Genomic DNA, 27,946 nt, shown 5'->3' on the forward strand with positions numbered 1-27,946 from the left:
ATATGCAGATACATACATGTAATGAAGAGGGGGTGCCAAAAGGAGATATTAGTATATTTATTTGATGAGAGATATTGTGCATGGGGATAATTTGATTAATTGATGCAAATATCTTGTGAATGGTCAAAAGTATTTAAATAATATTTATATCTGCAAGTGATATTAGCTGTTTTGTGATTAAAAAAAAACACGAATTTCTGAAAAATATAAAAGGATTGCAGATTAAGGAAACGTGAAATGAGCATATTTTGAGTGCGAAGGTCCCAAGGTAAGAGGTGCAGGTTGGAATAAAGGGGCCACCTTGTGGTAGAACATAGTGCTGTCCATTTACAGATTAACAGTCACGGCAGGGCTCATATGAACAAGCTACATTTGAGGGAAAGAAAAAATCCAAACATCACAGTGGATTATGACCATTTCGGAAGTGTTTTTCTTTGATAATAAATAGGGACGTCTCTGCGCAGCCTATCGGATTCCGGGATGCAATACGCATCCAAATGAAAAGAACGCCAGTGCTTTCGCTAATCCTTGTCTATCCTTTTTATCTCGGGACTCATAGCAGTCCGATCACTATGGGACAGCGAAGCGGTGGGAGAAAGCCATGCGGATGATATTCCTGTAAATGAGAGAACAAACAAGTCTGTTTGACTTCAGTGTGCCCAAACTGTGCGCATGTAGCCAAGCTGCGTATGCGTAAAAGTGGGCCAAAATGTTCCTCGTCCTGCTCCTGGGGCTCTACGCGGCCACAGGTGAACTTCTCTCCCCAGTGAGCTCCTGCCCGTCGCAGTGCAGCTGTTTTTACCACAACTTGAGTGATGGATCAAAGGCCAGGTAAGGAATATGTCCAAGTGAACATTACTTCACATAAAAACACATAGTGTGCTCATGGTTTCTGCGCAGACTTGCAACTTTTCATACGGTAATGTCAAGTCGTCATATGAGGACAGATGTTTACATAGAGATGAACACGTGTACACAAGTCAGTCCAATTGTATTTAATGCAGTATTGTCTCTTAAAGGCACTTTCAACCTCCTGTTTTATATGACTTTAGATGGTTTGGATGGATTGGGAAATTAGTATTTCTTCAGAATTATTTGTCACGGCATTTGTTATGCTTGTGAATTTACCACATACTTGTGTACCCATTAGCACTTTGTTGTTTAGCACTTTAGTAGCACTTAAATGGCACTTACGGATAGTTTAGTAGTAGTTTAACGTTATTGAAGAAATTGTACTTGCTTGATTCTTGTTGTTCTGAGTTTGGACTCATGGTTGAATGCACTTATTGTAAGTCGCTTTGGATAAAAGCGTCAGCTAAATGACATGTAATGTAATGTAATGTACCCTCTAGACTTCAAAACCTTAATTTCAGACTTTATTGCTAATTAAAAAAAATAAAAATACCATTGCCTTATTTTCCATTTACTTGAAATGTCCTGCATAATTTGGGTCGGATAATTTGGAGGTGAACACATACTCTCCCATGACGTCTCCCTTTTAGGAGCGTGATTTGCAATGATCCCGAGATATCTCTTGTGCCTGTCGGCTTTCCTGTCGACACGTCCAAGCTGCGGATTGAGAAGACGGCCATCCAGCGGATACCGAGCGAAGCCTTCAACTCCCTCTCCAGTCTGGAATTCCTGTGGATGTCTTTCAACACACTGTCCACCTTGAGCCCGGACAGTTTCCGGGGACTGCTCAACCTGGAGGAGCTTCGTCTGGACGGGAATGCCCTCACCGCCTTTCCCTGGGAATCTCTCATGGATATGCCCAGCCTCAGACTTCTCGATTTGCACAACAATCAGCTCCCCTCGCTGCCAGCTGAGGCCACAATTTACATCAAAAACCTCACCTACTTGGATCTGTCGAGCAACAGCTTGCTGACCCTGCCGACTGAGGTGCTGTTCACCTGGCTGGCGGTGAAACCTGTGGAAGGTCCAGAAAGCTCCAAGATGATACTTGGTAATCCCTTAACATTTACGACTCAGTTTAAATTACCCAAAGTGCGCAGTCAACACTGTGCGTAAATGAACGTGTGTTAATTAATTGTGCAAGAAGCAGCGTTGTTGAACAGCAGCTGGTCAAAATCCTCATCCAGTCATTTGATGAATGGCAAGGGGTGGTAGGTAGTACAGAATACAAATTGCCCCATTAATATTTGAAGACGATATTTGCTTTGAAAACGATGTAACATAATTAGCATTTAAAGACCAAAGTAACACTTGTGAACGAATATGTAGCATTCATAAGCCATAAATAGTTTGCAATATAGCCTATATATTGTAAGCAGATATAGGATGTAAGTCTTTATGAATATATTTTTTAACAGCTTCTGACACTTATTTGATATAAGTCTATCTATCTATCTATCTATCTATCTATCTATCTATCTATCTATCTATCTATCTATCTATCTATCTATCTATCTATCTATCTATCTATCTATCTATCTGTGTGTGTGTGTGTGTGTGTGTGTTTGAAATACACTTACTCATCTTCTGTGTTTAACCCATTATCAATTATTCAGGGTCAGCTCTAAAGGAGAGTGAAATGACAGCAAGACCTGACCTTGAACACTAGTCCGCCATCATCATCATCATCATCATCATCATCATCATCATCATCATCATCGCTGTAGTCATGGTCATGATGTAGTTTATGAATTAAATGTTAATCCTCTTATAGGATTAACATCCTAACATCCACACCGGCCATCTGCAGGCTGCATGGTCTATCACTTTGCACACAGCTGGGCGCTCGTCTTCCTCCTGTAACCTCACATGTGCCCTCACCATCAGGTCTCCATGACAACCCCTGGGTGTGTGACTGTCGGCTCTACGACCTGGTCCAGTTCCAGAAGTCTCCGACTTTTTCAGTGGCATTCATTGACACGAGGCTGAGGTGTTCAGCACCGGAAAGTGTATCAGGGGTCCTGTTCAGTGACGCCGAGCTGCGGCGCTGTCAGCTCCCACGTATCCACACAGCTGTGGCACGCGTCCGGAGCGCTGTTGGGAACAACGTGCTGCTCCGCTGTGGCACCATTGGAGTCCCTATCCCAGACCTGTCATGGCGCAAGGCAGATGGGCGACTCCTTAATGGAACAGGTGAGTCTTTCTCTGTGTTGTAACTGAGATAAGATACTTTTGTATGCACATAGTGCTGCAGTTAATTAAACAGAAAGCTACCACTGGAGTTAGTGCGGTTGTAAGTCTGACTGACAGCTGTGGCTACAGCAATGAGTTATGCAACACTACTGATGATCATTGCACCATTTTGTAATCACCTGCTTGGCGTCTCTTGCACATCAATTTTAATCTTATTTCACACATTGTCCTTTTGTAACTATATGCTTCTTTCTCTGCCACCATAGTCCAGCAGGAAACCTCAAAGGAGGGAATCACCTGGTCCATCCTCCGTGTCCCAGCTGTGTCCTATCGGGATTCAGGGAAATACATCTGCAAGGCCACTAACTATGCTGGGAGCGCTGAAGCTGTCATTTCTCTCATTGTCTCTAACTCACCAAAACCAGAGGGGAACCAAACCAGCAACGACAAGAAAGCCAAAGTCAAGAAACCCAACCCGGTGGGTAAAGCTGCCTACCAGGAGAAACTGGTGGCCAGATATGTGGTTCCAACCTCCATCCCTTCATCACTGCCTGCCCTGGATCCAGGCCTTCCACCTGGTCTTGGTCCTGATCCTGGACGAGCCAGTTACAGCCTAGCTGACAGAGCTACCCCAGGGCCTGCCACCTCCTCCAACCCAGATGCGCTGTTGGATCTGGAGAAGACTAATCTAAGCAACCTGGCGGCCAACACTTCTTCGCTGCAGCAGGACCCGGACAGGGTGGTCCGCTCAGTGAAGGTGGTGGGGGACACAGACAATAGAATTTATTTGAACTGGAGAGCCCCTAAGGCCAAGAACACAACAGCATTTAGTGTGCTGTATGCTGTGTTTGGAGAGAGGGACATGAGGAAGATCAATGTTGGGGCAGGACAGAACCGTGTTACCATCGAAGGGCTGGTGCCCAGGACCAAGTACATTGCCTGTGTGTGCGTGAGGGGGCTGATTCCCAAGAAAGAGCAGTGCGTCATATTTTCCACTGATGAAGCAGCCAGTGCCACTGGGACCCAGAGGTTGATTAATGTGATTGTGATCACAGTGGCCTGTATCATTGCGGTCCCGCTCACTGTCATCGTGTGCTGTGGGGCTCTGAAGAGACGCATTCAGAAGTACTGGGGAAAGAAATCCAAGGATATCCAAGATTCATACGTGACCTTTGAAACGCTGTCGCCTGGCACAAAGGCCAAAGGGCTCGAGGGGGAGTATTTGAACCGACTGAACCCAGAGGAGTCCAACAGGCTGCTGTCAGCCCGCTCCAGCTTGGACTCTGAGGCAACAGCTAAGATAGAGGGACAGCCTAACGAGTACTTCTGCTGACATCATGCTCCAGCTCCGGCTCCTGCTGCACACCATCTTCCTCGCATGCACCCGCACCCGCATCCACGTCCAAGTCCGACCGCTAATACCTATTCACATCCCCTTCACCACCCACATCCACATCCGCATCCCCATCACTGCCCGTGCTCTCACTCTCAGCAACATCCTGACGTCAGTTCCCCTCCCAAGCGCTCCCGTACGGCCACATCATGGGATTCCCCCCCACCCATCCCTCCCCGCTGGATCACGCCACCAACTCCACCACCACAGAGATACAACTTCTATCAGAGGACTTTTGCACGCTGCACTATAATGGAAATATCAGTTTAGAGGAATATTTAACATTGTAATGAACTCTTTTCAGACATTTTTAGAATATTTAATGTTCCTTACAGATAGAGTAAAACTCACTTTAGTGACACGTGTTTCGATCACAAAGCCTGTAAGAGAAAACATGTCTGAAAGCTGAAAGAGCATAGCAAATGTTAAAACCATTTTTCATCGCACTTGCATGGCCCAGCGAAGAAACCTCTGCAACCGGATCTGACTTAAAGGGAACTCATTGGTAGAAACTGTATTGTTTATATCAATAATGTATGTGTATGAATTGTATATACTTTACTGTATGATAAACACTAACATATACAGTTAAGTCTGTGCCTCTGTATATATCTGTCATATGTTCTCAGAGAAGATATACACATAGGCATGGTTCAACACTCTGGTGTATGGAGTAAAGCTGGAGCTGGAGTACAGAAAGGACTAATGTATGACACAATGTAAATAGGGTGAAAATGAAATGATGCTAAATTAAATCTTAAATGATTTCTATTCTCAGCAATGAGACACACACTGAACTATATTTATGTACCTGTTTTGTGCCACCATAATTACCCTATTAAATGTAGATCTATTTATTCCAATGATATTATTTGAATAGTTGAATAAACTTTTATATATACAAATCCAGTTTGCGGTGCTTTGTCTTCTTATGTCTTGTTTCATCACACCAAGTTGTCAGCTTGTGAAAAAGTCCACCAAATTTCCCAGCAGCACTTTTCTCTTTATGAGTCTTTAATTCATCACTAAAACCATCCAATGGACCATTTATTTTACAATCTTGACCATAGTTAATGTATTAACAACTTATTAACTTCTATAGGTGGCTGATTAGAGAGTGGTTCTTGCAAGTATTTAATAATAGATTTAAAACTTTTATAACTTGAACACGTGTTCTTGTTAATAGCATACAAACAATAGCTTGCATTAGTTATAAACAATTCATAAAGATAGACTTGTAGCAACATATAGTGTGTTAGACCAGCTGACACCGTCCTGGTGTTGATCATGCATGTCTCACCCAAGAATTAGATGCCACTTGCTCAGGACTCGGTAGTCAGGGATTAGGCTTATAGGCTTCACTCGTCTGCCGCACTCGACATGTCTTGAGTGCGAATGTAGCCTTCAATTTCATGAAATTCCACGGACTATGGACACAATTTGTTACCTGCTAGTTATTGCTTGGTTTAACATCCAGGTGGTTGAAACATATCCTCAATGTTTACGTGGGTGCAGCTGCGTAGAAGACCGCCATGGAAGGTAAGACCTGATTCATTCTAAGGGGGAGGGGGATTGATTCAAGGACATGTGGTTACATAAAAGTGGATATGTTATATTGTTTCAAAAAAAGTCCAAAAGGTTATAGACTAGTTTAGGCTAGATGGAGGTCTGTAGCTCCAATGTGTGGCCCTGTTGTGTTTTTTAAGCATCAGGCTACACAGTAACCAAACGTTCACTGAAACTCTTCGTTTAATCGTAGGTCGCTTGTATGTATGGAGGAGAGTGCGTTTGGGGCCATACCAGAGAACCTTCCAGATGATATGACCAAAATACGGATAGAAAAATCTCACTTCACTGAAATACCCAGAGGGGCATTCTCACAGACGCCCGCCTTAGAAAACCTGTGGTTAAACTTCAACGATATCACAGTGATCAACTCAAAGGGTCTGGAGGGTTTGGGAAACCTAACCGAGCTCCGGCTGCAAGGGAACAAGCTTCGTTCAGTACCATGGACTGCGTTCGAAGACACACCGGCCCTGAAGATCCTGGACCTGAAGCACAACCAGCTGGATGTGCTGCCAGAGCATGCGTTAAAATTTTTGCCAGATCTGACTTACTTAGACTTATCCTTCAATCGGCTTACGGTCATATCGAAGGAGGTTTTCCAAAATTGGCCTCTCTATCAAAAACTGCAGAACACGGAGGAGCGGGACGGGACCGCTTTTCAGACAAACGTCGTCCTCGCGCTCCACGACAACACGTGGGTCTGCGACTGCCGCCTGAAGGGCTTCGTGGAGTTCATCAGGTCCCTGAGCCCCCCTATTATACTGATGAACTCCTACTTGACCTGCTCAGGGCCGGACTTTAAGGCGGGCAAGTTCTTCCATGAAGTAGAGCTGCAGGTGTGCGTGAAGCCCATCATCACCACCCCGTCCTCCAACATCAATCTGCCTCAGGGCGCAAACCTCACCCTGCGCTGCTCCGCCAAGGCCCGGCCAGACCCCGCAGTGTGGTGGACATATGGTCTGAAGATAATCAGAGGATTTCATGGTAAGAGTGTGATGCCCACGATATGTCATCCACACACCCAGAGTGATATCTTGTGGTAAATTAGATACTTAAACACATTATAATCGCAGACCTTATAACCCCTCTTTAAAATGAGGAGATCTAAATCTGGATATTGGCCCACCGCGATAATCACCACTGATTCTCTCAATCTGCACACCATCAGTGTTGATTAAGAGTGTTGGAGATTATAGTGCACTATAGCCGTGTTGGGCTATACTATTTAATTAAGTAAAAATCTGCATCATAAGACTTAATATTTAGAGTGCAGTACGCCCTGCAGATCACAACTGCGAGTAAACAGTTTATCATAAACATATAAGCAGGCTGCTGCTGCCACTGGTGTCCTTGCTAGAACTATCACCAACTATCACTATCTGTTGCTGACAGCCATCGTTTGGGCTTGAGTAGCTGCAAACTAAAATAAAAGCACACACATTTAAGAACCAAATAAAATAGTCCTCAAAATAATGGGTCAAGCAACATTACACTTTTTTTAACAAGGTATTCTTTATAAAGGGCTTATATGTTGTAGCGCCTTGCTTTATACTGGTTATTACATGATCAATTAATGCTTATTAGAATTCAGTTAAAAGCAATGAATAAGAACAACATTTTGGTTGCCAGGGTGGGAAATATCCCCCTTGCTCAGAGTCAAGTAAAGAGTAACTCTTGCCTGCCGAGGCAAGTCATTTTAAATTGCAATGTTATTAAATCATTAATCAATGACCATTAATTGTGCACTTTAAATATTAACCACTTAATAAAGGCCTTTTGTTCAGCTGTTTTCCAAGTCACAGGTCAAATGGTCCATGGGAGTGGACTTTCCAATCAATTAAATAGCATCATTAATTCTGGACTTATTAGTTGATAAATTGGTCTTTATTTTGATCTTCACTTTATCGAATACATTTATCCATTATTAAAGCCATTAGTTACAACGATTCACTCTTTACCCACTCTTTTGGACCCCACCTTCTCCTGTTAGATAATTAGTTAATATTATACAAATTATAATATTATACAAAAAGTCTTAAATCAACTGCACCAGTGAGAACTTTTTTTTTTTGCTACTTGCATTGATCATGTAATTATTAGTCCCAAAAGTAACGTAACAATGTTAAGATAATCCCCCACAAACATATATCTTAGGTCTTAAATAATTACCCACTATGTTGACAATCAACTCATCATAAATAAAAAATGCCCCAAAATGTCAACTTATTTTCAACTTCTCAATTGTGAGGATTTGCACAAGTTGGCTTCTTTTTCCACCTCAAATTATAAAAGTTACATGAATTTGTTGAAATAATTAGAGTTCAACTTGATATGCTGACAATGTTTTTAAGATAATAAAAAAAAAGATTTTCTAATGTCTAATCTTGCATGTCATTTAAAATAAAAAAGAGTCTCAGGAAAGAGTGGATGAAGACACCATCAGATCCCTCCTGGTGATCCCCTCTCTGCATGCTGCTGACCGTGGTGTCTACACCTGTACTGCCGTCAACTTCATTGGAAACTCGTCTGTCAGCATCCTCCTGGACGTCCACTCTCCTGACGGCTCCCAGTCATTAGTCCTCTCTGAAAACCCGCCTCCACCTGCTGCCAGTGATGAAAACGTCTACATTGACATCCACATTGCCAAACAGACGGTCCGCGGTATTACCATTGAGTGGTACGCCGCTTTGGACCACCCTGCAGAAACCTGGTTCACCATCCACTTTGGCCTCGCAGGCAATAATAAGAAAGAAATGATCTTCATTGGCCCTGGGATTCACTCTTACTCCGTCTCTGATCTGATGCCTGCTACCAAATATGAAATCTGTGTAAGCCTTAAGAACCAGGCACCACGTAATGGCCAGTGCATCGTGTTTGTAACAGGAAGTGACATTACAGAGATGGAACAGAGGGAGAAGCTGATACATATAGTGGTTATAGTTTTAGCCATGGTGCTGGCGGTCCCTCTGGGTATGTATGCCTGCACCACCGACACTAAGTTTGTCTGCCTGGAGGGTATCATGGAGTCCTGGAAGAACCGGCGGAGAGAGAGAAGCTCATCCGGGATGGAGCATGAGAGGCAAGGCACCTTTGACAGCCTGCAGGCGGCCAGCGACGAGGGCCTGGTTAATAAAGACTCCAGTGAAGACAGGAAGGTGAGGAGAAGGTCAGATGACAGACAGCCTAAAGGCAAAGCTGACCAAAGCAGACTCGCAGCTGAACTGTATTAAATGACTATTTGTCAAGCCAACCAGGGAAAACATGAAACTGACCGTGTAACAGACCAACGTCTCACTCTGTATCAGTTATTTTTGACAAATAGAATAGAAACAATAGATCTGCTGTATGCCACTGACACTAATACTTATAAATGTAATATTCAGAAGAATGATCATATTGTCTGCCTTGGTTTTAATCTCATCTCTCCCTTTTTTTAGGCTGCGGAGTTTGTTGCAAAGATGTGAATGATCACCGTTATGTCAAGAGTGTAATTTGCACCCGTTTGGAGTCTGAAATATGAAATGTTGGTCTTGTTATCATGTGTTTAAATTGCTGCTTACTATAAAACCTGTGATTGATTCATATTAAGTGCTTATGATTACATCTTTTTAAAGTGTTTCAGTAGTAGGTGCATACTTTATCTTTATGTAATTCTGTGTTAGAACTTTAATATGGTTTTATGTATTTATGTATGGAATCAAAATGGGTGAACAGTATTGGAGCAGTGTATCAGCATATTTGAAGGTGTAAAATCATTATAAATGACCAGTCTGAACAAATTAATTCAACTGTTTGAATGTGTAAAGAATATCTGAATAAATGCACTACATTTTTAAATTAAAAAGAAGTGCATGACATTTTGTGAGCAAATGAAAAAGGTTTGCACAAATAATTTCCAATCTGTGAGTGCACAAGGATATGCACACATGTTTTCAGTAATGAAAAATGTCAGTTACAAAAAGGTTTGCAGATAATAAAGGTTTGCAGTCCAAAGAACGGGTTTCAGTTACACAACCTGTAACCACACAGAACTCCACTGTGAATCTCAAGTTTACAGCTACGAATCAAATCAAAGTACAAGTATTTTTGACGCTATTTTGTAATTTAACTACACAATCAGGAATATAATTTAACTATAAAATCACGGAACCAGGGACGAGCTCTACAACAGGATGCAACCAAATGTGATCTGCGTCAGTCAGTCGAAAGGTTTGAACAACTTTTCCATACCACTTTTTCTTTTCTTTTTTTTACCTCTAATGTTAGGTCAAGGTATGATGTAAAGGAGAATTCATAAGGACTGTAAAGGAGAATCTGATTGCACTAAAGGTAGGCTAGAATTGTGATAAGACGTGGATGTTATTGGCGTCATGAAACTACAACATTCCTGAAGATGGACTTATATAAATGTTATTCATGCAGGCTAACAAGTCCCTCAGATAAAAGGTTACTTCACTTGCAATGTGTGAGGGAGAGATACTGCATGTCCTTCCTTCTTGCTGCTGTCACACTTCATAAACAAAATAAAATAAAATAAAATAAATTTGCAATGTAAAATGCAATGGTTTGTGTGAAAAGAGAGCAAAGAATCCCAAGCGGGGCCTGAAAAGTGATCCCAGTAATTTTCCAGAAGCTATGTGTGAAAGATTCTAATCCAACATGTGTGTCTGCATAGACAGACATCGCAATAGAATATCACAATAATAAACATATATATTTCTAACTGTAATACCAGCTCATTAGCGGTAGCTTGGACACCAGCTGAACTCTGGGTAACGGTACACCTGCATCCTGTTGCAGGCCCTTACCAATCTAACAGGAAGTGATGATTTAAGACAGACTTGAACAATTGTGAACCTGTCCTTTAAAGGCTTTAACATTCCTCAAATCCCATAACTGTATGTCTGTTTAATTAACACTAGGTCACAGTGCAAAATCGTACTCATAATGTATTTGAATTAAATTCCTCAATAAACTTGCCAGGACTGAAAATTGTCCACGCTAGGAAGTTTCCGTTTCACAGGCAAAGGACTGAATCTGATCTGCACAGTTAGTTACGACTGAAGTAGTTTGATGAAGTAGTATGTGTACAGACTGTAACTGTAAAGTTTCATATATTAAATCCTCTCTGCGTCACTGTACATATATACGTCACAGTTCCTAGTCTCCCACTTCTGCGAACACAACAGCAGCCATGCGTCACGCATGATCCGTGCCGACCGACCGAGACAGATGGCATGTCAGATATGCCTCGGCCAATGGCATTGTTCTTTTGACATTAATACTCAAACACTGGCATCCTCTCAAATATCACTTTATGATCAGATCACACGACCCCCTCCTCCATCTCCATGTGCTGTTTTCCTGTGATGCAAGCCCGCTGCTCCCGACTGCAGGGTTTTAAACGACTGGCTGATATTGGCAGCTCTCACTTTCTGGAGCACAGTCACATCTGCTTTCTTGCTTGTACAGGCTTGTTTATATGATTGGCGAGTGGGAGATTCATGCTGCTTTTTGTTGTAATCCCTATGTGCTGTGTATGACACAAGACTGTGGATTCGGTAGACACTAAATATCAGTTATTTTAGCAACGAACACACAGATGAAATACATCTTAATTTGTCTTATCTTATTTTTCTCTGACCCCATGTTGCATAATGCAGCACATTATTGTATCTCTATGCCACATAAAAGCTGCCGATTATCTTGATTAGCAATGTTCAAACATCAGGAGTTACTTTAATGCCGTACATATGTTGTCTTTCTTAGTTTCCATATCCAGAAAAGCAATCGTTTTATTTACAGTCTTTGAACCCTGTTCATAGTTTCCTTCCATTCTAAAGCATCAATGCTCTTTGCAACTCTAAACTCTGTAATCCTCTATCAAATAGCCCAGTAATCCTGGCTGCCTCTTACATGGCATAATGCATGATCATTTGGGCTGCTTCTCATATTCCCTCATTTCATTTGAGAGCATTAACAGCTTGCAAAACTGAAAACTTTTTCTGTTTATGTGTGCAACAATGTTTACCTAAAATGTGGGTTTGGTTCCACAATAACCTTTCAAACTGTTCTAATCGGAAAAAAACATCAGCATTTACCAAATGTGTCTCTGTGTTTCGGAGGCAGTTTTCACTTTGTCGAAAACAAAAAGTCCCCAGGGTCGGATCTTCAGCATTATAACTGAATGACATGTGCCAGCAGAGGCAGTTCAAAGCCAGTCACACACATCTTGTCAGTCCAAACTAAATCAGGGCAGATGGACTTTTGTTTTTTTGCCAACGATGCAATATTGTTCAAAGATGAACAACTTGGTCCTTGGATTAGAGAGGGTAATCTGCACATTTCATGTTTTATGTAACTTTGAAATAGTGTGCATGTTTGCCCATGATGTCTACACAAATACCCAGTGAGTGGTTCAGTGTAACTTCATAATTGGTAGTGCTCACATTGATATTGGAGCTAAGGAGGAGTATAAGCACTTGTATCAGGATAATATATTACATATTTTCACAACATCTGGGGAGGTTTTTATTAAAAACAGCAGTAAATGTAATATTCTTGTATCAGGCCTTCTTTCATACATCTTATTCTAACACTCATGCATATTCATGCTGTTTTACATGACTATCACCCAGTGTTTGGATAAGCTTCTCTACTTACTTTTTAGATGTAACACATGCTGCACAAACAGGAACAATAGGATTCAGCAAAACCTCCCTCAAGGCCATAACAGCTTCAGTTTGAATCATTCTCATTTTTGTGAATTTGGGAACAGTTTTCTCACACCATCTTCATCGCTCATCCTGGGCTGTGTTGGCAGCTTCTCCTTGTTTTCCAGAAGGCGGCAGTAGAGTGTATTTGCAGGCTCATTAAGGAGGTGTTGGTGAAGTAAGCTAAATGCAACAAAGCTGTCTCTCTGTGTGCTTCAGAGCCTCCAAGCCTCCAGACTAATGATCATGTTTTAATCCTGGACACTTGGAGCTGGTAGTGACCAGGCCTCACTGTCCCACCGACTGCATCAATATTTGCACAATCAACTGCGTGAGTCAAAGTCTAAAATATGTTTCAAAAGGCATTATTTATCTACAATCAATAATCCAGCTGCATATTCATCTAAAGTTGAAATTCAGCTGTGGAAAGTATATCTAAGTACATATGAGACATAAGTAAGTCAAATACTGTACTACAATTTTGAGGAACTTTGTTTCAAAGGATTTAGTTCACTGTAATACATTACTGTGGCCGATTCATATTTTATGTACAAAGCTTGTTTATCATTTAAAAAAAGATGATGTATTGTTAATAAACATTAAAGGACTGCTTCAGTAATTGCATCAGTATATATGTAATGTACAAGGAAATAAAATAGCACCGGGCGCAGGACTTCTAATTTTGATTTACCAAAGTAAATTGAGTACAATGATCTAAAGACTTAATTCACCACAGTCTAAATTACAAATTAAGTTTTTCTTTTTATTGGTAGTAATCAAGTATTTTGACAGCAAAAGTTTTTGGACAAAAAAAGACACCAATTGAAACAAATAAACCACCATGAAGACATGAGTAAACAAATGAAACACAGTCCTTTAAGTCAGAAAATAGACATATCGTGACTGCTGTAAAACAGCGGTCTAAGCAGTGCTTTGCACCTGCGCAGAAGGATTAAAGGTCTTCCTAACGTGATCACTTCGGTTCCCGTCCCTGGGCTGATCCCTTTAGTCAGTTCAAGAGTCATGAAATCTCTTGTAAGGAGCTTGGTTGGATCCCAAATAAACAGTCTTGCTTGTTGAAATCTGAATGACTTCACTCCCGACAAGGGATCTGGGGGTGAGAATCTTTAAGCCACTAGTGTGTCAACAAATGGTTCAAAGGGTGATTTATCTATTACAGAATGAAACAAACAATGAATGGTGATGAATCTGTTATGATGGGATATTTTTTCAACCATATGGAAATTACATTGTTGATATAGAAGGAATTAAGCTGTTTCAGTCTATTTAATCTTTATGAAAACACACATGCATGCATGCACACGCACACACACACACACACACACACACACACACACGATTGAGTTTCACAGTTCATTTTTGACCTTGAAAACATCAGTCGACAAAATAATCTTCAGGTCTATTTAGCATCTGTTCTAGAGCTTTTGATCAGAGACCTTCAAGTTCTGGGACAACATGTAAAGTTTGAACGTCTTCATTTGCATGACACCCTGCAGGGACTGGATCTGATGAAAAAGACCCTGAAAGCTCCAGGACAGCTACTAAATGAACCTCATGGTAAGAATGTTTTGTCAAGCACAATCAATGTTTCAGCATCCTCTTCTGCTCCAGTCTCATCTTGAGCTCTGAGACCAACGCTAAGTTCACAGTGTCCTGTCTGTTCATATTTGGCTTCTTTCTAGGTTTGGGTGCCACTGTTGCTGAGACGGTTGGTACCGCCCACTGCCTCTCCCCTGGCATGTACTTTGGTAGTGGAGGGGGAAGAGATGGGGCGCAAGGCGGCGGAGGCCATTGTCTCACAACATCGGTTACATTGTTGTTATAGTTGACATTCTCCACGATGACCTCTGGCTCTGGCTCTTCCTCGTCTACTCTGAATTTCTCTCCGGGAGCTTCCGGTACCTTCAAGGGGTTTCTGAAGTTCCAGAGCTGATTCGGTGGCCTCCTTCTCACGCGGCGGTTAGGCTGGACCCGGTTGGACTTTTTGTTGCGCATGAATGTTGCAGTGGAGATGATGACTGTGACTATGACCATGAGACTAATGACACCAGCAAGCATGCCTAGGATTTGCAAAGGGCTGTTTCTATTGTGCATCAAAAATGATCCCAAAGGCCCCCCACTGAGTTGGGTCTGTAAAAGAGCACAGGGAGAATTCAGTATGGGACTGAAGTCAATGTCTGTCACACACAGATTCACTTCTCAATATTGTCCTGTGTATGTACTGTAGTACTGCATGTATTCATCATTTGGCTAAAAATGTCATGTGAGGTGCAAAATAAAAAATTCAATTACTGCAAATGTACTGCCATCATTTTTATTTACAAAAATATGTGGCTCATTCCTGGTGAATGTCTTGCAAATTAAAGATACTACAAATAATAATAATTATAGTTTATTTAATTTTTCTACTGTTTTATATTTAGTCAAGACAAGATCAGAGAGGTTGACTGGGAAACCCATAGCTGAGACCATCCAACATCTGAGAATTAAGTATGAATTAATGTGAAATAAAAACTAACAACAACACATTTAGTTATGTTAGTGGTCGTTGTGGTGTCATAATGTGAGTACTAAATTCCCCAAAATGAGACAATGACAAAATTGTGCCCCTGTACTCTTTTACAGACACAGCATTGTTCTATTATGAAATCCTTTGAACATGAATTACTATAAATTCTTGGAACCGCGGACTAAAAGCTACAGTACTGCTGTGTCGATGACCTCGAGGCAAGCTTCATTTACGACACAGGCCTCCTTATAATCTTTCTGATCTTGCCCTGAGCTTGTACACGGGACTTTTTCACAGAGTTCCAGTACATAAGAGTTGAAATGAAGATTGTCAATGAAATGGCGAAGGCGACAACGGTCAAACAAATCCCAAACACAGCCCCCGGACGTCTCCTTAGGCCCAAGAAGTAAGAGACAAATCGGGATTTGATCTGAAAACATGACAATTGCATTTGTGTGAGTTTCAGATTTTTTTTTGGGACTACAAATGTTTTACTTTAGCTGTGAGGAAATGGATCATTCGGCAGAAAAGCTGCACATACAAACTGATCAGATGTTTCAAGACTTGATCATTTGCAATTTCATTACAAACCATTGAAAGAGAATCCCTCACTGGGAGTATAGAGGGAAAAGAGCAGTCACACTACACACTCAGCAGAACAAATTACATTTGTGTTTGTGTTAGAGCTATACTTCAATCATACATCGCTAACTTATTTGGTACATTTTAAAAATAGCTTTATAATGAAATTAAATTAAAAAGAATTCTACAACCAGAATGACATTAGAGCATCTTAAGATGACATTATTGTTCCAAACACAATGAATTGCTGATGAATTGCTGATGAACTAATGGTTGCAACTTTGCATAAAGATATGACCCCTCATATCAGTTTGACTGACGTATTCCTAATCATCTACTTTATGGAAACTTACAGCTTCAGTGATGTCGATCTTGATGACCGCAGTGGTGCTGAAGGAAGGCTGGCCGCGGTCCCGAGCCTGCACCACCAGTGACCAGGTGCAGTCTCTCTGCTTGGTGATGTTCTGAATAATGGCCATGGACTTGATGTAGGACTTGAGCATGATCTCCCCTGTGTCAGCGTCAATGTCAAAGATGTTGTTGTCTGGCTCAGCTTTCATGATGGCGTACTCAATGACATTGTTTGGGACTTCTGCATCATCATCTACAGCCTGTGTAGATGTAGATGCATGTCAGCAAAAAGACAATGGTTTGACTTCATCTGACATAGTACATCAGGAAAGAGCAAATACCTCTATTTTCACTGGTGCTCCAATCACCATAGTCTTCTCCAGGAAGTTGTCATTGAACGCAGGTGGGTGGTCATTCAGGTCCAACACAGTCACAAAGACCTCCGCCAGGCTGTACTTCCCCTCTGTGTCCTCTGCCTTTACATAGAAGTTATACTTGGACCTCACCTCCGCGTCCAGGCTCGCCCACGGCTGGGTGTAGATGATCCCAGATATAGGCTGGATCAGGAACCTGTAAATGAGATAAGATTGTTCTATATCATTCAGATTTATTATGCATGCAATTGAGATCAAAGTTTTTCCACACAGTCCTGAACATTGGCATGGAAACCTATATTTTCTTCTAAGAGTAGTATTACCGAGAATGTGTAAAGTCTATTTTATGATGTGAGCCTTTTGTTTAGGAGCACCATTGTTAAGCAGCACAAAGTATTTACTACTATGGAGCTTTAATTTACCATTTGTAAGAATATTGTGAGCCCTAACCTAAAAATGCTGGGTCACACCTTTAAGTGAGACTATTAGGAATGTAAATTACAAAGAAAATAGATTACATCACTGCTGGACAGCATAATGTTTTGGAAAGTTACTTTTCTTTTCAAACCAGATATGCTGCACTTAAAACTTTAAAAACAATAGTTAATGATGATACCACTGTCAACTAACTTTAGTCATGAAAGATATAACTGTTAACGTTTAGTGGAAGATTGTTTCACCGACTGACTTGTTTCGTTATCCTCCAGTGACTTTGTCACAATTGGAAATAAAGAACAGTCTATTTTCTCCTCCAATCCCATTAGAGGATTAACAAAGACAGAGGCCGAGAGGGCAGAGAGCCAGACTGCATGCTCCTGTGTACTACAAGATATAGTAATATAAAAGAGACGTTAGAAATATAAAATGTATAACTTTGCAGATGCAGTAGGTTAACAATCATTTTTGCCATTTATTGCTTCAGAACACATTTTAAAGAGGCAGTTTTGGAGTGATTTGAAGTGACACAGTTTAAAACTGGTTTTGACCGAACAAGCATGCACTAAAATAAACAAAGTGCTCCAAATCTCTCTCCGCTGCTTATTTCGGAAATCCTTCTCCTGAATACCATGTGACATCACATATATCCTCTAATTCATGGCTACAGAGCTCAAAATCTCTACTGAAAGGTCCAAAAATACTCTACTACTACCTTAATTTCATTGTACACAGCAAGGGTGTATTAGGGACAGCCATGAGGGATTAAACCAGTCTCTACTGACATACACCTGTCTGTTTATGTTGCTGCTGCATGTTACAGGGTAATGTTGGTTTTGCTTTACTGTTTACAAATCCAGGTTTTTTTGTTACTAAGGCATGCAAGTTCAAACTTACTGTCTACACTATGCAGGTGATCTTTAGGATTATCTGTAGTGATGTGAAAGGAAAGGGAAGCTGAGGGTATATTGTGTGTTTTCTTAATAAAGAGCAATGTCCACTGACCTTTTCCCCAGAACTAGACTTCTAACAGGAAATCTAATACAAATCGAGATGAGAGACAATACCAGCAAATCCTCCAAGAAACTACAGCGCATAGGACCAAACTAAACCAAGTCCTAATATTAAAAAACAAATGCTGTGATATTTCTGAACAGTACTCTTTGAGGCAGATGAATTTCACGGTAGGGGGTATTCATAAGTACAGTGGTCTATAATTAAAAGGCCACATCTGTTATATATTTCAACTAATTTCCTGTTTTTCTATTGTTGACAAATACTGAGGGTATCAACTGCTAATAATGTTGTATAAGCATGTGGGACGCTTACACATGACATAATGGGCCAATAAATGGTCTCAGCGGAAGCAACAAAAAGGTAGTCCGGAACTTTGAAAACATGGTTTGCTTGTACATGTAATATATGTATTTTACTTGTGCAGGCTGATAGTATTAAGAGGATGAGATCAATTTGAAGGGGGTGCAGAGTGGTGACATTTTTTTATTTTAGTTAAAATAATATTCTTATACTTACAGGTCAGCGCCTGATCCGTAGATGGAGTACTTCACATCACCCCAAGGTCCTGAGTCTGGGTCTTCTGCCTGTGCATGAACAGAAAACATTAGAGTGTTATGAGTTTGATTGGGGCACTTATGTCAGTTTAATAGCAGTCAGGGTAATCTGCAGTTCCTCTTTAGCAGTTTGAGGGCAATATGTGGCTCAGTGAGCTAAGGCATATCTACGTCATACTGCTGATAAACCTCATAATACTGATGCTAGATTTATTAGTAGCTCTTTACCAAAGCAGAAAAGAGAACTCTCTGCCACCATGGACTCAATACACTGAATGAATCTATTCTGGATTGGAAGATGATATTACAGAGGTCAGCTATAAAAAGACTCTTTTTGGACATCATCATGGGCATCTGTCTGTCTGGCTGTCGCTGCAGGGATGCCTGTTCGCTGTCTCAATATGTCCAAGGTCACTTGTTGGCTGTTCTTTCATCTGATTGAAATTGCCTGGGATCAAGGAAATGAGCCTCTGTGGCATTCGTGCAAGGGGAGGATTTATCATCAAGCCCCCCTGTTGCTTTGAGCCTCAGCAAGGGCGATGGATGAGAGCAAACACTTTTTAAAAAAACTAAATGACGCTGAAACATGTTTCTAAAAGTGTTTATTTCTGCACACATTTCTGTGCTGCAGCTGCATGTGCTGCTGAGCATTAGGAGGGGAAAAATCTGGGAATTTGGTGTTACACAACAAAATGAAAGTGATAGCCATCTGGCAGCTTACCTCGCCTAGCTTTTATCTATGTTTTCACATATTATCCCAACCCTCACCGCTCAAAAAGTCGACATTTAGGGAATTAATGGCCCTCTAGGGCATTTTGTTAAATTCAGCATTCATCTTTAGCTCAGAGTGACGTACATTGGTGTTGGCATGTATTTTTAGACAGGATGAAGACTCGCTCACCGTGACTGACACCACATTGGAGCCACCAGGTGAATTTTCTGGAATTCTGGCGATGTAGTAATCTGAGGAGAATTTGGGAGCGTTGTCGTTTGTGTCCAGGAGATGAATGACGATGTCTGCTGTGGCACTGAATCTCTCGGGCGTATCGATCTCAACTGCAAGTAGCTAAAGAGGAGACAGATCAGAGATAAATACATGGAAAAGGAGCAATACACAGCAGATGCCGGTGATATAACACTGTTATTTCTTGGGGGATGTGTGCATGTTAACCTTGTACGTAAGAAAATGGTGTTTCTCATAGTCCATGGCAGCAGAGTCTTCTACTAAGATTGTGACCTGGGCCTCATTGAGTACAGTCTGAGGCACCACTCGCAGCATCCTTCCCGGTCCTAACAGTCGAAGATTAAATTTAGCATTGGCGCCCTGCAAGAGAACAACACACACCGTCACATTAGACAAAATGTCTCATTAGTGAAAATGACAGATATATTTTACATGCTTGGATATATATATATATAGTAATCTGCATTTGTCGCATAGCTATTGCCGACATACAGTATAATCCATGTAGTATACAGTCCATTCAATCAGTATAAAAGCTTTGTATTTATCAAAGGATGTATGAGAGATCAATAGGATATCAGTGGCAGCAGTAGTATTCCTGGTGAAACATAACATCGCTGGACAAAGAGAGCTCGCTCTGATGTTGTAACAATATTATCAGAGAACACATTTGATGAACATCAGCCATTTGGATGAGACTCATACAAGGAGCTGGAAACCCAAAGAGACTTGCATAAGCGGACAAATGGCACTGCTAGAGAGCACCTTTTAATTTGTGTTGGCTTACTTTCAAATTTGTGCAATTTTAAAAGGATTGTCCGTGATAATGGCAGGCTTACAGTAATTTTTATGGACGGAAAGGCACAATGAATGTTGATTAAATCAGTCTCTTATTAGATAACAATGTAATTTGGTTGGACATGAGTGTTATTACATAATCACTTTAACATAACCATTATAGCAATCCCTGTTCCTCTCTCCTGGTTTAACTGAGGCAGCTTTCACTGTATCAGGGGTAAAAGTTGATAACTAATAGCAACCGTTTTGTCATTTTCATACTAATCAGTCAGTGTATGAAAAGAAATGGAAGACAATGGTTCCCTCACCTGATCGGAGTCGTTGACAGTGATTTTCAGCCCCCGCAGTATCTCTCCCTCCGGTGGATGCTCATACATGGTCAACTCAAACATGTTCTGAGGGCCGTTCTCTCCGTAGAAAGTAGGGGGATTATTGTTCAGGTCCACCACACGGATCACTGCTGTGGTCACCCCAGAGTCCATGAGTCTGCCTTCAGGACTTACTTCTGATGCCTGGACACCAGGGGTAAAAGGTCACGCAGGTCAGCCCACATGTATCACTGAGCCTGTGGGATATTTACAGTAATCTAGTAGTTTCACCAGTTGTACTTTGTGAACTGCAACTTACCTTGACTTTAATGTTAAAGATTTCTCTCTTCAGATATATGGGGAGAGTCAGCAGTGTGATACAACCGCTTGTTTTATTGATGCTAAACACACCATCGTCACCTGGAGAGACACACAACAAACAGACCTATGAGCGCTGTCGATTAATTTCAAAATCAATTTTATGTTCTTTGAATAAAATGCTTACCATCCTCAAAGGAATAACGGACTGGATTTGGGTTTCCCACATCGCCATCTTTGGCAAGAACAGTGAATATTTCAGATCCCTGAAGAAAAGACCATCAGAAAGGTTTTGCTTTTAAATCAATAGTGAAATGAGATTAATAAATAGTGGTAGAAGTTCAAGATAACCAGGATGCAAGAATTACCTGCTATAAAGCTTAATATTAAAGACCTTATTTTCATTGCCATTAAATAACTCTTTTGTGTCACTCTTACCATGATGTAACTCAGTATTTGGTTGCATAACATTGTCAAAGAAATTATGATATACTGGTTAAGATTTTCCAAAACATCTAACAAAGCAGGACATTTAGCTTTTCTTCAGATGTACATCAAAATGTCATGATCCTAATTATTCCCTTTGGATAGAAAGTCAGATCGTGCAATCTCTCTCATATGACTGCAGTGACATTTTGGGACTGAGATAATGTGGTTTTCATCTGCTGGGAGAAAAGCTATGAAGAAAGCAGCTGGGGCATTACTGAGAAATGTCAGCAATTAAAGCTGTGTGATATGAGATAATGCTGTCTGTCATGTGGTGCTTTTTCATTCATAATGTGAACATAGAAATAAATTGCATTCACCATTTGGGTTCCTGTGTCTTGCTATGCTGTGTTCAATGTAATGTTCATTTAATATGTACATTTTTTGCAATATTAAAGAAATGTGGCAGAGTTGACTTGTTTTTTAAAGACTTGGTAAACTAACTGAAATGTTTTTAGTTATGAGATAGAGTAAAAAAAAGTTTAAAAAAAAAAGTTGTTGTTTTCAAACTCACTGGCACTGAGATTTCATAAACGTAGCCAAAATAGGGTGTCCCGATAAAAGATGGCGGAGTGTCCTGTGCATCGATAACATTGATCGTCAGGGTCGCAGAGGATGACATAAACTGCTCCTTGCCATTCAAATTACCACCACCATCCTGCAACAAAAAAAATGAGCAGTTTAAATCTACCTTTAAAGAAAGACGCTCTGTCCAGTCAGGAGTATACAGAAGAGTATTTGTTCAAGTTATATTTCTCAATAGTTATGTTTTTTGTTTTGTAAAGTTTATAATTTTATAATGAGGGCAACGTATATATCATATACAGAGTTCCATCTATTTTGAGAAAGTACTTAAAGGAGCTCTGTGAAGTTTTCTTATGAATAAACAGGTTTGTTTACAGTCAGTGTTTCTTACCCAAAAGAACTTAGTGTATCCTTGAGGCCAACCAAATGTGTTGAATATATTTCCTTCCTCGTAAAACATTTGCAAAGCTGACTTTTAAAGGATTTTTGAAACCTGCATTGTTTACATTGATGCATGCTAGCCATGTCTTGGCACAGTATAAAATAGCAGGCAAAAACTCCACAGGATACTTGCTTTTGCACCTATTACCTTCACAATGACAGTGACAAAGTGGGTCTTTGTTTTTTCATAGTCCAACATTTCTCCAGATTTGATACGTAGGACACCACTATGTCTATCTACGGCAAACAAAGTGGACTGAGGATTCTGTAACAGAGGACAGGACAAAAGCAGGATTTTAAAAGCACTCACACACAAACGCACACTTTTTAGGTCACATGAGTAAAAGCCTGTCGCTTGAAACCCCCTAAACCACATTTACAACCACTCACGTGAGATATCATGAAAAGTGATCAGACGGTTGCATAAAAACACTCAATAGCCACTTGAATTAGGCCGCATCATGCATTGAGTCCATCTCTCTGTGCCCATATGCTCAAGGACATGGCAGGCAGGTGAACGCTGCTGTGTCCAGATGTGCAGTGGCTCGGTCGTCACTGCCACTCCAGGCCAGCTGTTCTTTCGTCCTAATAGCTCAAAGTGCAAACTAACATTCTCTGCCACCCCGGCCGAAGCAGCCCTCTAAGCCTTCAATACCTGACACAAATGTAATTGTGATTTAATCCCCAACCTCATAACGACTCCAGCATGTTCAGGCACATGCACACATGAGCACTGGAATAATCCAACTGATGTTAACCTCGTTATCAGTACATCTAAAGATTATTTCCGTGACAAACAGATTAGCATTTTCAGCTAGCTTTTTATATAGGGAGCATTCCAAATGTTGTGTATGTGCTTATTCATCATTTAGTTTCTGTATTTACTTATTGCAGAAGAGTGAGTTGTGTGTGAGGTGTGAGAGTGGGCCAAGTGATACCTGGAGGAAGTAGGTGATTGAGCCTCCTGAGCCTGTGTCTTTGTCCACTGCCTCTACATTGTAGATGCTGCTGCCAGACTCAGTTGTCTAAAACACAGAAAATGATTTAAGTCACACCATAAAAGGTTGAAAAACCACTGAAGCTATACATATCTACTTCTATATGTGTTCAGTAATATACTGTCCCTTTTGGCTTAACTTACTTCCATGACATCAATTATTGCCGGCATGTTTTGGAATTCAGGTTTTTCATCGTTTGCATCCATTACAAATACTGTGACTCTTTCCACAACCTAACAAGAAGAATGAACAAAACACATGAAATAATAGTTTGATTATTATATTATAAGGAATGGTACTAAACGGCATAATCACACACTGAACCAAATCCTTACCTGGCTTCGCCCATCTGTGATGCTGACAAGAACGTCAATAGAATCTTGTTTCTGAGCAGAAATTGAAAACATGTCGATATGAAGGCAAACATTAGGACATTTATTTGTTATTTTGTTTAAGTTTGCATACAAAGTTAAATTGATCATTTGTTGTAGTGTCCTCTGAGACGTTGTTAAATGTACCTCTCTATCCAGCTGTTCCACCAATGTGATGTTTCCAGATTTGGGGTCGACCCTGAAGTATTCTTTGGACCCTGGATCAAAGGAAAGGCCATACCTCACCTCCTGTCCCTCAGGGTCTGTGCCATTGAGACAATAGATATGTGTACCTGAAATAACATTTCATAATGTAATCAAATTATCTTCAGGTGCTGACTGGCTCGGAAATATTAAAAAACATCCCATTAAAAAAGGTGTAGATATACAGTATGTATGTAATAGAAGATCACTTGTTAAAACGGGCTCCAAATGTAAAATTAACCAGCCTTTAACCAACAATCAAGAAGTGTAGTGTGGAAGAAACTAGACTGAGACACAATAGCCAGCAGTGTAGTAATAATAAGTACCCTGACTGGAAGGTGTCGAGGGACAGCAGTAGATGAGCATGTTGGTGTGAGTATGTACATGTCATACAACGCCTGTTCAGCTGTCAAAGACTATTTAACATCTTGGACTCCTGACTATTGACAGCCAAAACATGCCCTTTTCATAATTGTTTGTTCCACCATGCTGTTAGCTGTTCACATAAATGTGCTGCATGTCAGAGGTTGAACTTACCAACAGCCGTATCCTCTGAGAGGCTAAACAGTGCCAGGTTCCCATTGAAGATGTAGGGTCCATTGTCGTAGAAAAAAGGGGCAAAGTCTGCATGTGCTGAGGACAGTGAAGTAAAAACATCAGAAAAAGCTTGAATGTTTTGAAGAGGGTACATATATTGTGTTTACTGTGGCATGGGTTGTATGCTGCTGTACTGTCTATTTATGTTTACTACAGACATTGTTTACTATTAGCTGACTAAGATTTTCTTTCTTAGTTTTTGCAGTTTTGTTGTTTTTGTTGTTTACTTTTTTGTTGTGTTGCTATGTTTCTTTTTTACCTTCTTCTTTTTATCTTGTTATGGTTTCTTGTAAGCTTTGTTGGTGTTTAGCATTATGCACATTTTCACTTTTTAGAATGTCTTTGCATAGAGGGAATATCTACCATTTTAGTTCATGTAAATGCTCTGACACAATTTTATGTTTATGCCAAACCTAGTAAAAGCTAAAAAGTAAAATGTAATTCACTTTAAAGTGAGACTAGAAAGAAAATAACACAATTGTCCTCTTACAAATTGAACTCCTAAGCTTCAAAACACTCCCACACAAACAGTATGACCAGACACTTGTGGTGGCTAATGTTTGCTAATGTTAGCAAATGAATGCTAGATAAAGTTTTTTGTTGTCCTTTTGTCCGGTAACCATCACAGTTACATATAGTCTTGCTTAAAAAACTAGGGACATAAACCAAGCTCAGTCAGTTTGACTGGGATTACAGGTGAGTTACGTCAACCTCCTAAAATACCTTTTCTATACATAGCCCTGTGATCTCTGGTGGCAGAAATAAGGCTGTTGTTATTTAGAATATCACAACCAACTGAATATTGAAACCAAATCTAAACAAATCAAATAAATCAGTAGGACGGTCATACAGAGTGAAAAAACATATCCATAAATAAAAGCAGGTTACCAGGTTAGTAAAGAATATGAATGAAAGGAAAACAGAATAGAAGTCAATCATGAACTGATAAAAATGTACAATCATCAACCCAAAGGTTGTCAAATATATCTGAACAGCGTTTACAATCACAGAAATGTTAAGCGGAACATTAAGAAGTGAAACTCACCAAAGCAGGGGTGCACAAACACAAAAAGCAGTGGCAAATGTAATATCTTTACATTCTTCATCCTAAAGAATGAAATCATGAAACCGCACCATAAAGACGGCTCCGTCGAGAGTCCTGTACATAAGAAGCAGCTGTCAAGGTGTTGGTGTGCGACTGGAGAAGGCTGAAGGCTCACGAGCTAATCCAATGACACAGCAAGATCTACTCCTGAGTTCAACTGGGCTTCTTTAACCACCAAAACACAGGAGAAGACTGTCAAAACTAGGATATAACAACACTTTGCAGATGAAGGACAGGTATATTTTTCAACAGCTTTTATTTACTACAAATAATAAATAAATATTTAATAAAAAAATGTAATAAAATAAATAAATAGATTTATATCATGGAAGAGATTTTGTCTGGAGGTAAGAAAGCTAAACTTTCAAATTATTATGGCCATAAAAATGTAAAATTCAATACTATTCTACAGTCTGATACAGGATATAAACTTTGATAATTGGCTAAAATTACAATATATATATATATATATATATATATATATATATATATATATATATATATATATATATATATATATATAAAAATAAAATGATAAGATGTTGCTTGTGTCATTTGTACCTCAGAGAAAGTGTGTGACTCTTTTATGAAATAGTTTTCTGTATTAAAAGTAACTTCTGTGATCCGTCTTTGACCTATTTTACATAAAATGCTGAGACCACCACCATCATGGACCAAGAATCTGTACCGTTATAATGGCCGGTGTTTTACCACAACTGTATACACCATCTTGCATCTGTTGCATTAGGTAAAAGAAATCTCACAAAACAGAAGATGATGTAGTTGAAAACAATGAGCGATCTGATAGGATTGTAGTTTTGGTCTAATTCCTGTCCTGTCAGACAGAAAACATGAAGTGAATGTGTATTTAGAAAAACTGAAAAATGATTTTAACCATATCAGAAGTTATGTTTTTTTATTTTACATGCAAACAAAACTAAAATAACAATACTTTGTATCTTTTTTATTGTGTTTATTTCTCTCTTTATTTCAATGTTTACTATGTCCATGTGTGTTGAGCCTCTTTTATTTTTAAAAAGCCAATGATTAACTTTTTGAATAGTATTTTGGGCACTGAAGCTGGCTTGTTCTTGTTTGATCATCTTGTTTTGTAACCTAAAGCCACCCAGAAGTAAACTCTTGTAAATATGCAAATTCTCTTTTTCATTAATTCAGACAAAAAGTGGGTTAGTGCAACTCAAAGTGCCTCAATTGACCAAGTTATATTCTATTTAAACATAAAAAAGGAACAGTGAGAAGCATTGATGTCGATTTATTGGAAGAATAAATGTTTTCTTTTGTGTATATCACCTGCAATAATAGTGTATTTGTTACCCTAGAATAAGCCATTTATATCTACATACGATGCCATTCCTCTTCACGGAGCCGGCCTCCATGTTTCTTCCGTAGCCCAGAAAGGACAAACTTAAAACTGGCTCTGGAAAGGGTCATTTGTTTTCGGCCCCCGTGGTTATCCTGCAAACTTATTGCGAGATGTTGCCAAATCCAACACACTGTCCTATCAATAAATCAAAAAATATATGTCTTACTATTTGCAATGTTTGAAAATGTTGTGTGCTATGATCTGCAATCAAGGTGAAACAAACCTAGGTCTGCAGATACAGATGCCATTCCCATTGAAAACAAAAATAAGTCAACAGAACAATTGTTCGTGCAAGAGGATTTACACACATGAATAAAGCTTTTACAGTCCATTCTCATACGGAAAATAAATCTACTTTATAATCTGAGTGGTGCTGGTAGAATCTACAGTGTATGAACTGCACAAATTGTGCTTTCAGAAAATTGTTGGCACATAGTCACTGGGAGTAAAAGAGCAACACGCACACGCCGAATAAAAAAACTCCAATGTTCATTTATGTGTGTAACAGTGTATGCTTTATGATCAGTGACCTATGGCAGCATACAACTGCCCTGCATACCCTTCAGGATTGAAACATGGTGAGTCCAGAGAGCAACATATTCAAAGGCAAATCAATGATTTCTATATCCTTTGAAGCAGAATATGAATAACTTTTACACAATGGGCACATAATATATTCACCAAAAAAGATCACCTGTCAGGTTACTTCTGTATGTTGGTGGTCAACCCCGTGGCTTCAGGTTTAATTCTCATGGTCCTGGCAGATGGCTGGTTGAAAGATTAACCCACTGTGCTCTAATCTCATCTTGTAATGCACAGAGCCTGTC

At 40.0% G+C, this 27,946-nt stretch overlaps 3 protein-coding genes across 3 annotated transcripts; 2 read left to right on the plus strand and 1 right to left on the minus strand.

The window, feature by feature from the left end:
• Window positions 1–709: 709 nt before the first annotated feature.
• lrit1a (leucine-rich repeat, immunoglobulin-like and transmembrane domains 1a) lies at window positions 710–4,438 on the plus strand. Its single transcript, XM_034552477.1, has 4 exons — window positions 710–831; window positions 1,503–1,963; window positions 2,800–3,105; window positions 3,372–4,438. Exons 1-4 carry the CDS (start codon window positions 710–712, stop codon window positions 4,436–4,438), a joined length of 1,956 nt encoding a protein of 651 aa, XP_034408368.1.
• Window positions 4,439–4,442: 4 nt separating this feature from the next.
• On the plus strand, window positions 4,443–9,294 carry lrit2 (leucine-rich repeat, immunoglobulin-like and transmembrane domains 2). Its single transcript, XM_034552501.1, has 4 exons — window positions 4,443–4,634; window positions 5,976–6,037; window positions 6,258–7,048; window positions 8,474–9,294. The coding sequence occupies exons 1-4, from the start codon at window positions 4,443–4,445 to the stop codon at window positions 9,292–9,294; spliced, it is 1,866 nt and encodes a 621-aa protein (XP_034408392.1).
• A 5,085-nt stretch (window positions 9,295–14,379) lies between these two features.
• cdhr1a (cadherin-related family member 1a) lies at window positions 14,380–27,367 on the minus strand. The gene is made up of 17 exons (XM_034552502.1): window positions 27,343–27,367; window positions 24,571–24,666; window positions 23,977–24,122; window positions 23,794–23,844; window positions 23,602–23,691; window positions 23,399–23,485; window positions 22,609–22,725; window positions 22,009–22,152; window positions 21,196–21,274; window positions 21,010–21,110; window positions 20,691–20,894; window positions 19,792–19,944; window positions 19,522–19,686; window positions 18,583–18,650; window positions 16,582–16,810; window positions 16,243–16,500; window positions 14,380–14,928 (listed from the first exon to the last, which is right to left on the minus strand). Exons 1-17 carry the CDS (start codon window positions 27,365–27,367, stop codon window positions 14,380–14,382), a joined length of 2,562 nt encoding a protein of 853 aa, XP_034408393.1.
• Between the last annotated feature and the right edge of the window lie 579 nt (window positions 27,368–27,946).

This window comes from Cyclopterus lumpus, chromosome 15 (genome assembly GCF_009769545.1).
Source record: "Cyclopterus lumpus isolate fCycLum1 chromosome 15, fCycLum1.pri, whole genome shotgun sequence".
Lineage (NCBI taxonomy): Eukaryota > Metazoa > Chordata > Actinopteri > Perciformes > Cyclopteridae > Cyclopterus > Cyclopterus lumpus.